At 38.0% G+C, this 13,834-nt stretch overlaps 1 protein-coding gene across 8 annotated transcripts in view; it reads right to left on the reverse strand.

Annotated features, from left to right (window-relative positions):
* pcdh19 (protocadherin 19) overlaps positions 1-13,834 on the reverse strand; it is an 85,067-nt gene that overhangs the window by 34,382 nt on the left and 36,851 nt on the right. For 4 of the 8 annotated variants that reach the window (XM_038281311.1, XM_038281309.1, XM_038281305.1 and 1 more), the window contains exons 3-4: positions 7,316-7,374; positions 3,158-3,342 (exon numbers count right to left, since the gene is read on the reverse strand). In XM_038281311.1, the coding sequence (XP_038137239.1) occupies positions 3,158-3,342; positions 7,316-7,374 (244 nt within the window). The remainder of the gene's footprint in view (positions 1-3,157; positions 3,343-7,315; positions 7,375-13,834) is intronic. The other 4 variants (XM_038281310.1, XM_038281312.1, XM_038281308.1 and 1 more) reach the window with 1 other exon arrangement.

Here is a 13,834-nt window from a genome sequence, read left to right on the forward strand (position 1 = left end):
GCATGGTGAAAAGCCCTGGAGTTTAACCCTTCCTCTCTTTCCTGTTACAGTTTCCTTTTGTTCTTGGCACTTATCAACACAAGAAAACAGAACAATGAAAATCAAACACAGACACACAATAAGTAGGTGCTGCTATAGTCCTTTGGCAATTGCTGTCCCTCAACTTCTTTTCTGCTTTAGCTGGCATGAGAGGCACAGCACGCAACACAGAAGGTTTACTCCCTGAAGACATCTAAACAGTGGTGTGTTTAGGAAAGATGCTTGTTTGTTTTCTAAAAATCTCTCTCCTTTCACACACCAGAAAAGGTGTTAATTTTTGTCAATTAAAACAGAGGATATCCAAGTAAAAACACATCACATTATGTGTAGCAATTCCACCTCTCATCTCAAATAAGCCTCAATGTTGTTGTTCCGACTTCGTGCTTGAGTCAGTTATTATGAATGGGTAAAAAAGCAGCAGGGAAATGACAGAGCTACGGTGTTCTCCAGAGGAGCTCCGGAGAATTTCGGCTCATGTAAAAGTCTTACAAACCGGGCAAGTCAGTTCCAACTGTGCATCGTCTGCCCATCATTGTCAGCCTTCTTTGCCCTTTAACTGTGTAATTAGACCACTGAGATGGAAACAGGGGATGATTTCATTCACCATGTCATTACATTTCTGCATGTCATCTTTGGGCAAATCATTTAACAACTATGAAAAGCCCCTCTGGCATGACCACTTTGGCAGATTGACATCCAAAACAATAGGAAAAAAAGATTCTGGACAACCATTACGTTCCAGAGAGTCAGAGGAAGGAACGAACGAAGCAGGCAAGGAAGGAAGCAACAAAGGAAGGACAAAGGAACAAAATAATGGATGGTTTTAACATCTATTAACGGATGGAAAAAGACAAGGAAGAATCTGATTGGTGGGTGTACTGATGAGATGACAGATGGATAAATGGATGGTTGAAATGGATGAGGGAATTGTTGAACAATATTAAGAATGGCAGATAGTTGAAAAATAAGATGTATAAATACATGGAATGATGAACAAATTAACAGATAGATGAAAGGATTAGTAGATGAGATGGATAGAACGATTAATAAACACTGATTAACAGGTCCCTGGTTGGATGGTCGAATAGGTGGATGGATGGATGGATGGATGGATGGATGGATGGATGGATGGATGGATGGATGGATGGATGGATGGATGGATGGATGGATGGATGGATAAAAGGATATAATTAGATGAGCGTGTGAGCAGATGGATAGGATGCATAAATTGATACAATTTTTAGAAAATAGTGGCAAGAATTAAGGATTTGATTTCTCCTGATTTATTCATTATAGAGAAGTAAAAACTATTCCATACATTTCAACAAACTCCCATACTATGTTGAAACTTTAATAAAAAAAGAAAGGTTGGAGGAAAAACGACTCAGGAGCAAGTCGAGATGAAAGACTAAGAGAAGAAAAAGCCAAAGAGAACGAACACATTGCAATTCCGAACAGATAACTCTGTTATCATCTATTTTGCTCTGGTCAAAAGAATGGACAGCACTGTGAAATAGCCTCTTGTTCTGTTTACCAGCAGTGTTGTGCTGCATTAGACATTCAGGAGACACGCTTCTATTTTGCTGAAACAGATACAATCATTGGCGGTGTTAATGAAAAACGCACCGCCTCAGAGAGCTCTCCCCCTTGTAATATTCCTCATGAACATTATTTCTAATTGTCTCCAATAATGAGATCCCACAACCAGAAAAACCTGTCAATGTGCATTCTTTGGAGGCATGAGATTTTTTTGCAGGTTGTAAAGTAATTACAGTTGGCAACCAATATATAGTCAATTCACGTTTCAATGCTTATTACAGTCAAACGCCACCTGAAAAAACCTGAAACAAGTTGGTTCTAATGGTCAACATTCATCCTGACCCCCTATACCTCCATCTGCATTTCTCTGCCATGTTATTTAAAAAAACAACCCCAATAAAATAAAACAAGAGCTGCCGGCCAAAAAGACAGATGCATCTGTATTGCTCCATTCTCAATCAACATAAAATGAAGGTTGTATGATGTTATTATTCCCCGGTCAAACAGCATAAACAGCAAAACCGCTCCAAGTGTAGCATCTGGCTGGGTATAAACGCCAGGATGAGCCTGCAGACATCTATTACTGCTTTTTAAGCCACACACACATACTTAACAGGGTACTGGTAAAAATAGATAGCTAAATAATTCAAATAAATCACACCATATGCATTCTTGATTCGTATTTTTTATCTTTGGTTCATTAAAACCTGAACCTAATATGAACTGAATGAGCAAGAGAATAACGTGGCAAGCAACTAGACAGCCATTTCTAGGGCAGTGTTAGTAAAAAGAGAACAGAAATAATTTTTATCTTACACCAGTGGATTAAAGACAACCTTTACAAAAGCTGAAGAAACTAGAGCAAATGTAAGATACAGAAAGAAACAAATTAAAGGGATATATTCAGTTATTGCTTTAAGGAAAAATGCTTTATTCTTCTGCTTCAGTGATGAAACTAAATTTTAAGATCATATTCAGTAGTTTCAAAAGATTCTCATTTGTTTTCCAGTGCGCCTGAGCACCTGTGTAAACAGTTCTTTAGTAGTTAAGTAAAATAATTATTTCTCCATTTGAATTGGACCAATAGAATAGATGTCTCTTTTTAAACGGCCTATCAGAAATACAATATGACCATTAATTTATTGCTAAATTATCTCACTGAGTAAAGGTTTAGAGCACAATGGACAGTATTTCTTTTAACTATGAATATGAGCCTAATTGCTGCTATTCAACTACGTCTGAAGTCAGTCTGGCTTCAAGAGCAGACTTGGCTACTATCAGTCAATAAAGTTGCCTAAGCTGGTATCAAAGGGTGGCCTTATCTGTCAGAGATCCCTCACATTAGCTCAGAGCAAGACTTCAAAGACAAAAAAACAGCCTGTGATGTTATTCATACACATCTGATACCTTTAGTGGGCATAATGGCTCCTAAAAGATGCTCTGGTTGAGTTAAAATGGACTCAGGTACACACAAACACAAAAATCCATATCAGTCCTTTCTTGAAAATGGAAACAACATCCTCCGCACCTCTTAACGTGCACAGCCTGCACACATAATAACAAGCAAATGCTTCCTTACCTTGGTCTGGCAGCTGGCAAACATTAGGGGGGGCGGTCATGTTCAGCATGTCATTGACAGCCGTGTCAACATAGTGTCCTCTCTGGACGTCATGTTCGCTGTCGGTCTGGTCGCTCTCCTCATGGCCGCTGTCCTTCAGACTGTTGCCCTCCAGGTCCTTGAACGTTGATGTGCTACATGGGGGCCAGAAGGGAGAAAAGGGAAATGTTGATTAACTGTCACATCACCTTTCTACCGTGGTGTTCTTTATGCCTTGTACCTCTATGGTTTGTGACTAGTTGTCCATTTTTTTTGTAATCTCCTTTGCACCCTCAAACAGCATGTATCTCGGTTAGAAATGCACAGAGAAACTGATTTATGTGTGGACCCATGTTTGACACCCCATAGTCCAATCTTTTTCAAATCAGTGAGTTCTTAAGCTCAAACTGGTTTTCCTTAGAACAGCATCTTTGGTATGGAAGTTATTACTGCAGGAAGAAGACTTAATGTTAGCTGTTTTCAGTAACAGTGAAGTGTCATAGAAAACAAAAAACACGTAAGAAGTTATAGGAAATTTAAATAATGTATTTTCTAAGGAGTCTGTTAATCCAAACTGCTTGGACAGAGAGAATGTGACCTAATAATTTTGTTCCTCACCATTTTATACTTTTGTGTTTCGGTTTGTTTCATACCTGATTTTCTAGGTGCATATACACTGGCCGAGGACATCATGCCCTTTAAGAGTTTAAACGAAGGAACAAACTGACCTAAAGCTTTTTTCAGCAGATAAGAGTAGGTTTTAAGATTTTCATGGCTGTGGCGATAACACTCTTAGGTTTGGAGGCTGTAACTGAGTGAAAACTCAAAGTAAGATGCTTTCAGTTTCAAAGATGTGTTTACAAAAATAAGTCAGAGGAGGCACTCAGGTTTGTGAAGCTTTTAAAAAGGAATGCACGTTATTAAAATGTCCAAACATGCCTGCAGGCTTCAAGAAAGCAGGACAAAAAAGCTCTGCAAGTAGATAACAAGAAGGTTAAACGTATCACAGCAAAGGTTCTCTTTTGTCTTATTTAAGCTTTCAGTCCATGTCAGTTATAGAATTTGCCGGATTTAAAATGTGGCACACTTTCACTAAACTATAAATTAGGTTTAAAGGTCTATATTCTTTGGGTAATACAAAGACAATGCTGTTTACAGTTAGAATAGCTAATCACTAATGGTTACTTTGGTGAATACAATTTGTATCTGTAGTTTTGGTCCATCTGATCTAAAATTTTCTTTAACCAACCAGTTTGTACACACTAAAAGAAAATTTCATATGCTTTATAGAGTAATTTCTTTTCAATAATCAACAAGAATTCAAATATATTTCAAACGCTAAAGAAAACCATTACAATTTATAACTAAAAATATGTTACTGTGATCAGAATGAAACTTATATGTTCTGATTTAAGTGTATGGCAACATATTAAAAGCAGAAAATTATCAAATAGCATCGCACATACAAAATGGGAGTTCCAGAGTGGAATCTAACCTGGAGACAGATTATATTAAAATGCTAGAATGGAACATAATTTAAATCCTGTGATTTCTATGTTGTGAATAATAAAAAATATCAAAACCATATTTTATGCCAAATAAAAATAATTAATCTCCCAAATATCCTGGCTAAAACGAAATATTTTTAAGACTTTCTGATAGTTCTTAAAGAGAAATATACAGTTGGTAAAATGTTTTTCAGCTTTTCAAAGTGTTTAAAAAAATGAAGGTTAGTCATTTCCCATAAATTTGTGACCAATGCATCCCTAAACATGGTTCATTTCCACTGATTTAAACATAAATTACATAAATTATTTTTTAAGAGTAAGTCACCTTTAAATACAACATCTTTGATTGTATAAGTCTCTGACTTGCTTTTGTTTGCAGTTCCTACAAGATAAAGAGTAAGTGCAAATCTTCTGAGAGCTTTTATGGATTAGGCACACATTTTTGATCTTCACAAAAGAAGGCATGCAGTGATTTAGACGGGGACATTGTGGATGGATGCGCTGACTTCAAGGACATTGCAACGACAAACAGGAGGCGCTCACTCACTACAATCAAACAAATACTGCAGTAATCAGGAATTCCTGGAAGGAAGAAGGATGAAGAAAGGCGCTGGAAGCATACAAACTGAGCATCTGTCTTGTTTGGGGCTCACAGTCAATAAAGATGGCGGGGTGTGGGGGCACATCAACAGCTGCACAGTAACAGCATGATTTCCCCTCGTTTGATTTCCTTCCCACTGGAACAAATTCTACTTTACAAACAACACTAAAGTGGAATAAACTTGTTCTTGCAGGAAACAAAAATAAGACATACAGCTTTGTGGAAAAAGCAGCGTAAACAAAAAGGTGCTGTAAAGTAAAAGGTGGAACAGGGGGGAGTGAAGGACAGTACAAGGTAGTTGCATTCCTCAACCCAAGCTGAACATATTCTAAGCTGGGAGAGAGAGAGGACCGCAGCGGAGGTAATGCCGGCTTTCTGATGTTATCACTGTAATTGCACCTGTCCCAGACCATAGGCTCCCTGGCTCCTGAGGGGATTTCTTTGTAGTATCCTGCAGAGGCCCACACTTGAATGCTTTTTGTTTATATTAATGCAAGGAATCTTTTTGAAGGGTGGGGTAAAAGGGGGGAATTGCCTTAATGGGTTTTCAAAAGGGCGGCATAGCCTCGAGCAAAAGAATGGCTTGATTGTTTAACTGCAGGTAAAACTGAGGGCCGTAGTCAGGATAGTTTTAAGTTCTCCTGTGTCTGGAGGGAATTTCTATATGACCCTCATCAAAATCCTGCTGCTGAATTCCTGCAACCCTATCAAGTTTCTTTCATCGAGTGGGCTGAACAACAATGCACAAAGAAAATACTTTTTCTTTGGTTCTTCACACAAGGAGATCTCAAGTGTATACAATTCATAAAACTGTTACCTTGACCAGCTTGAGAGATTTTTTGTTGTTGCTCAGGTGCTGCTTTATTCTAGCCTTTCTCAAAATCTTGCAGCTGAAAAACAGTATTACTAGTATACCACTTGGTAATTTGCGGTTTTAATCTAAGAAATATTCATTTTTTCAACAATCTAAGTACCAGCGTTATCTTTCAACAGTTAACACGGAAAAAGACAAAAAAAATAAATATGTTATTTTCTGGGACATCCTTTTATCCTTCTTTGTATGATCCTTTTTTGCCTCTCTTCTGACCTCCGCAAATTGTATCCCTTTTTAATACTTGGTTTCCATGCTCCTATTATCTCTTTTGTGTATTTATATCATATAGTTGTGTTTACTTACTGAATTGTTCTTCCATCTTTCCTGTCATGTTTTATCTCTACCTCCCTTTTTCAAAGTCCTCCCTCCAACTTTCACTCCCTGTTTCCTTCTAAGAAGGCGAATGCTGATCAGTGTCTGCGCTGGAGGTATGATGGTGAAACTGTCCTTCTAGGGCTAAATCAAAACATTTTTTTAATGCCACCACAAACCTCTTAAGAGCATTTTCGCTTCATCATTTGTCAACATTATTTTCTCTACCATTTTGATTAGAAAAGGTCATCTCCTTAACCACAAAAAAAGCAGTGGAAGAATTTATGAATTTGATTCTGTGATCAACAGATAGTGATTTTGTGATCGGTGATCAACACTCGGGTACAAAACTCCTGACCAGTGCATGTCTAATACAGAATGGTAATTGCTCTTTGCATTTACAATATTATATATATAATCATCAATTATAATTATATTTTTTTGTTGTAATCTGTAAGAAGATGCAATGCAATTAATTTCCTCCTTTCTTGTTTTGTTGGACATTTGAATTTATGTAGCAGATTCAGACGTTTAGAAATTTGGAAACCATAAGATGATGTAAAATAACCCATGTGAGCTGCAAATAAAATGATTGATCTTACACAAAATAATCTAAACATAAGCATTTTTTAAAGATTTGTTTCTATTGTGCTCTGCTGAATGTTATTAGGATAACATTATTTACACAAAAGTATTATCCACCCCTTTTGAATTACATTGCGTAAAAAAACATGCAGGAACACATGCAAGCTGCACTAACTGTGGCTGGTGCTCTCATTAAGATAAAACAATTACAGATAACAATGGTAATGAGGTGCTGGTAACAATTCCTAATCAAGACATACCTTTTAATGAGGTGGGCTCTGCTGTTCACATAACTGGAATCAATGGAATAATTCTCAGTCTGCAAGAGAGTGATGAAGAGGGAGGGAAGGGGGGGGGGGGATGGGTTGGGGGGATGATGGGGGCAACAGAGAGAGGTACTTTTAATAATGGGAGCAACCAAAATAATATTAGCAGTAATTGGCTTTCAGTAGAAATGTTATTTTACACAAAGGCCCTGGTGAGCTGCCTCGGCTTTCAAAGAGCTGATTCCTATTCTCTTTCAAAGCACACACACAGAGACGCTGACTGAGAGCTGAGAGCAGCGATGGAGAGTGCTGCGGCAAGCGGAGCTCTCTTCTCCTCTTTGCCCTGCCCACTCCCGATCCCATGCTCCCTCCCCACCCTGCTGGTCAGCCCACTGTCTTTAAAATAAAGTCATTAGGGAGGACAGACTATCATGCAGATTGAAGAAGAAAAAGAAAACTTTGCTGTCTTTTTTCCACTCTGAACTCCTCACCTTTCCAGTGTTTCGAAAGATATTAATGTTGAAATATTAAATAAATAAATACATATCAGAGCAGTAGATGAAATTAAGAGTAGCGAGGGAATCTTTATTCTGCAATTTTAGATGAAAAGGCTTAGAAAATATGGATGCCATAGATCTCTGACCCGTTTTAAAGAACACAGTTCAAAGGGATCCTTGGGTGAATAATTCAACATTTATTTAGTTGGTAGCATCTATGACAAGAGAAGTGAGAGTACTTTTTGTAGGTAGCCCTTCCACATCTGCCAAACATCTATTGACACTAGGTGAGACGTCAAAGAGCAGTGGCATATCAAAGACCTCTCCCAGGAATTTCCCCTTTCTGCATCAGGCCAAGAAATGACTCTTCAGACAAAGTTGGATACGAAGCAGGTGTTTCTGCAGAAAGAAAACAGTCTTCACTTAAAATTCCACAGTGGAGATACTGTATCTTGCTGATTTCCAAGGTATATATGGCAAACCAGCATCAAAGCTTTGCTAAAAGAAAAAAGAAAACCTCCTTCCTAACGTTAAAAAACGGTGAATGCTGTTTCTAATCATCATGTGGACCAGCAATGTGATGCAGGCCTGCTGTTGAGGCAGCAGTGGGCCTGTGCAGCTATAATAAGTAGTGGAAAAACACATTTGGACTAAAACTGAGTATAAATGTGCAAACATTGGCCTTGTCAGATGGTAACTGGTTTCACATTTTTGAGACTATGTATTGCTACTGGGTTCCAGTCTGCATCAATTCCATTTTAGAAGCAAATAAATACTCAAGTTAATAACAATATATCAATTTGTGAAGTTAAATTATTTAAATAATTCTCAAAGAATGGCTTGACTTTGTTTGCATATTTGCATTAGCCCTGATATGTGGAAGCTAGGTGAACTTAATTAAAATATAGATAAGATTAAAAATCAGCAGCACCAACAGGGTACTTTGTTGGTGCTTTGTTGGTACAACAGGAACTTCAGAGACTACAACTTTAAAAAGTCCAAGACTTAAAAATATTAAAGAATAAGAAAAGGCTTATATTTGTATATAATCTATATCTCAGATCTATATTTTACTGTGGTTACCAACAGACAGGTGACTATAAGGAACTACCTTCTTTGGTGTAAAAGATACACAACCATGATACAAGTTGTTCTGGAAGTAAACACAAAGTCTGCTTTTTCACAAACTGTACCACACTAGTATCTAATCATAAAAAATATACTTCAGTTATACCCCTTTCCCAGCTGCCGGGAAAAAAAACCTTTAAATCGACGTTAGTGGCAGTGGAAACAGCTCACTGACCCACGTCCACCTGGTTCAAACAACTCAGAAAGAAACAGGCGTTAAAATCGCCTTCAAACTGCTCGGCTTCGATAAGCATACATTGGCATCATCTGACTTGGGTCGATCCTTGGGTCAATCATACGCAACGTATGGACTTCAACGCACCGTGCCATTCACATCTGATCTAACAAGCCAAGACAACTCTGCTTACATTGATAAATATGGTGGGAGAAATTCGGAGGAACAAATGAACGAAGCAATAAAGAACACTTACTATACCCTAAGTTACTTCCATGTTGCTCTCCATTGTTTACTTTCCTGATTTCTGTCAAACTGGTGACATCTTCAATACTAATCCAGCGTGATCCCATCACCAGACATGCAGCTGCGGGGGGACAGATGTCACACAGTTTGCCAGCTGAGGATTAGACACAGCTTTGTTTGCCAATGGGAAGGGAGCCAAATGCTGATTGTTAGAGGGTCGAGCCATATTTGAAAAGACCTGTGTTAACCTGCTAATTTCTGTTTGAAAGAGGCTTCATTGTAAAAAAATTGGGAAGATTGAAATATTCGGACCCCCTTTAACTTGAGCACTGCCTAAATAAACAATGTGTTAGAAACATAAAAAAATTGGTCTAAATAATCCAGATTGAGTAATTTTATGTCTATCCAGCTACACATCTTGGATGCAAATCTCCAGTTCGAAAACATCCCCCAGTTAATTTAATAGATTTAAATCTGATGATGGTAAAATCAAATTGTGAAGTCACTGTCACACTTAAGAGTTTAAAATTAGATTAGCTTGAGCTTTGTGAAAAGGTGCATTATCAAGCAGGAAGAAAAGTATAGTTAGAAGCTGTCATGATGGGATCAAGATGATCATCCAAACCCAAGAAGGCTGTGTAATATAACAATACTCAGTTGGCACCAGGGGGATACCATAGCAGGAAACCATCCTTCTCACTGTTGCATCACCAGCAGTCTAAACTTGATTAAACCATGTTATCAGGTTGTCCACAGCAAACTGACCCTAATAATTATGTGTTGCAGACTCATTGGACTGGAAAAAATGTTTTAATTCAGTATCATCATTGGCAACCTTTTTTTCTGCTCTTTAACCCCAGGTGTGGTACCTGTTGTGGTCTTCTGCTGCTCTGAGTATTTTTGTATAAATAAATATTTTTTCTTCTCTTTCTGATGCTTCGATGAAACATCAGCAAGTTGCCAAATCTAGGCCTAAACGTGTGTCAGTGTGATGTGTTTGGTCTCTGTTCCAAAATTGAGCTTTAGAGGTATGTCCTTCTTTTAAAGTCCACTTATTAAATGCAATTTATAATCTAAACTAACAAATGGGCATAGGTCCTTTATTTAATTATAATGCATTACTTTGAAAGTCCTTTCTCTCTTTAACAATTTACCCCTAATTAAATTTTAAGTCAATACTATAGGAGATAATTCATGAAAAGGAATGTAATTAACATTTTAGTAGTATCAAATAATCTAGGGCATGCAGTGCTTGTTCATTTGTATTACCCTTGACTCCCTCTGTTCCCATTCGGCTGGCTCCATTAAATATCAATGTTAATAGTAGCAGCAGCACAATGCAAGTCAAATTCTTGTTTAATTAAATCATAAACAGGAGCGAATCTTCAAGATGCACCTGTATTGGATGGTCTTTTAAACACGTCACATAAATGGCACCATATTCTCATATGACTATCACACTAGATATGGAATAAAGTCTGTGCGATATCAAACTTCAACACTGTATGGTGAATGCATCATTTTTGTACTGCATTTATGCTCCTCTATGATCCTAGCACACAGAAATTAAAATGCCTCATCTGCCACAGTGGGTGCACATTCACTGAGAGACTAATGAAAATGCAAGGCATGAGTAGCAAGAGGAAAACTTCATTTAAAAGACCAGAAAGAAAATTTCTCGTGAATGCCATTCAGGCAACAGCCTGTAATTGGTTTGGTTGGCATGTTTTGGTTAAAAGCTGCCCGCAGAGGACACAAGTATGCCCCCATGCACAATCTTCTGGAACTTATCCTTGTCCTTAAATAGAACTTTGGTTTCTTTTTCTGTGTTCTTAGTGTTATTGTCTCCTTCAATAGAGCACACAGAAGAGTTCTTACAATGTATTTGCATTGAAATCCTAATGGAAAAGTTAAATGGAAAAGTTCAGAAAGGAAGAATAAATGAAAGGAAGAATAAATGAAAAAGAAAATATTAAAGGTTGGAAGGAAAAGGGGATAAAATGAAAGACTGTAATAAACAAGAAAAGTTGAAGGAAAAAATAACAACAACATTTAATACAAGGAAGAAAGGGAGAAAAGGAAAAGAAAAATAAGGAAGGAAGAGGAAGAAACATTTTGAAAAAAAGGAAACTATAAAAGAAGAAAACGGGAAAAAGAAAAACAAAACAATGGGCATAGAAGTATGAAAGAATACATGAAAAGAAGATAGATAGATGGAAGGACAGAAAAAAGAAACTGCACTAGTTAGCACAAAGCAGGGATTTAATAAAAAAGGAGAGGAAGGAATAAGAAAAGGATGAAAAAAGAAAGAATAAAAAAATGTAAAGATAGAAGTTTCAGAGTTTACTAAAATATACCACAAAATAGGCAAGACTATAAACAACAAACTATTTTTCAATATTCAATTTTCCTTGCCTATACTTATTCAGACCTGAAAAGAGCTTTAAGTCAATACTAATCCAGCCCTGCCTCTGAATCCTGACAAAAGATGCACTGAAGAAGCTCTTTGCTGTTTGCTTCCTCATTACTTCCACTTCAGCTATTCTTCCAAACTACAGCTTCCCATTAATCAAAGAATGTGGCCTATTTTCTCAGCTTATTAAATTGTCAAAGGGAAATAAACAATATATCGTCAGGGGAGGGCACTGATGAGTCACTCAAGAAGTCCTATTCTGAAAAAGAATTGGCTGCATTAGTCCAGGCTTCCTGTAAAGACCTGTAATGTCCCCCCGTCCATTTCTAAGTGACCTCAAAATGGAGGACATGTCAATATGTCTTAAAGGGAGGTCAAGTTTCATGCAAGAGGACGATGACTGCCTAACGACAGTGTGAGGATGCCACAAATGGCTGTTTAATAAGGTTGGACAATGTGTTGTTGTGATCTGAGTGGCCCCAGCTCAGTGGCCGGAGCTGCTCTATTCCCCTAATTATTGTTCTGTTTCATCTAAACAACTGGAGGCAGGAATGTCGTCCCCTGTGTCGCCAAGTGACTGATGGGTATTGGCAGGGTGAGTGTGGGGGGTGGAAAGAGGTTGGAGGGGGGAGGCTATCTTCCCAACAGGATAGTTGGTGGAGCTGAGTAGCTTTCCACTTTTCAGCCATCTCTTCTTTTCCAGAATCAAAGCCAGGGGGAGTGCTGGACTCGCTTCTCTGCAACTGAGAGGAAAAGCAATCTCCTTGCCTAGTTGCTGCCATAAGATTTGATTTGCCTTCCTTCCAGCGTGACAATTGCTTCAACAGTCTGGATGCAAGTGTATTCATTGCATGGGGGCACGGGTGGGAGCATCAGAGAGAGAAGAGGGGGTGGCGGGAGGGTAAAGACACCAGTTGTTACACCAGTAAACACCCAACAAGTTCAGCAGATGTCACACGAATAGGAGAGAAAAGGGGGAAAAAAAGGTGTCACAGCTGGTCTCTTCCCTGAAACATAAAGTGTGATTGAACATTAGGTTAAACTAAAAAGGAAGCTATGAAATACTTTTTCTCCTCTATTTATGTAGCCAAAATAAAACAAAAAACAAAAGAACTGACGTGTCTATTTAGAAAAATTTTAACCCTGACACAAAACAAACAATAAATCATTAGGTTAACATTTGAGATAAAATAAATGTAATAGATCTAGGGATGAGGGAATAAAGGGATAGCAACACAGAGTATGTGGAAGCCAACTGATTCACTCATGTCTGCCATGGATGCAACTCTTTAATGTCATCAATTTAGCTGACAAAGACCATCCAGACATGCTGCTCGTGGAAAAAATGCTCTCACTGCCACACAGAAATGCAGGCTTTAAACAACAGACGGGACCAAATAAATTAAGACTGTCAGATGAAATTTGTCTGCTACATATTGTGTTTAAGCAGGACTAGGTTTTGTCAGACCCTTCTCTGAGGAAATACTACACATAATGCTCTTTGTTATGGATATCCCAGTGCAACAATAAAAATGGATACATGGCACAGTCAAATGATAAATTTACGATTTCATACCAGACAAAGATACATGTGTATAAAAGCTAATACTAATGCAGCCTAAATGTACATTTTGCTTAACTCTATGTATGATAATAACATTTTACAAAAAAAAAGTAAATGTCAAGCAAAGCAATTCATTTAAATATCAACCAGAAAAGGAAGATTTCCTTTAATAAAATTAATAAAAACAAATCAATAAAATGTTTAGCCTATAAACTCAATAACCAACAACATGCACATTGATGTAGCTTTATCCCAAGCAGGGTCGCAAGGGGTGCTGGTGCCTATCTCCAGCTGGCCACGGACGAGAGGCCGGGTCGACCCTGGAGAGCACGCTAGTCCATCGCAGGGCAACACAGAGACAAACAGGACAAACAACCATTCATGCACACACTCACAACTAAGGAGAATTTAGAGAAGCCAATCAACCTAACAGTCATGTTTTTAGACTGTGGGAGGAAGCCAGAGTACCAGGAGAGAACCCATGCATGCT

Source organism: Cyprinodon tularosa, unplaced genomic scaffold, assembly GCF_016077235.1.
Source record: "Cyprinodon tularosa strain WSP-4 unplaced genomic scaffold, ASM1607723v1 ctg17, whole genome shotgun sequence".
NCBI classification, from domain to species: domain Eukaryota; kingdom Metazoa; phylum Chordata; class Actinopteri; order Cyprinodontiformes; family Cyprinodontidae; genus Cyprinodon; species Cyprinodon tularosa.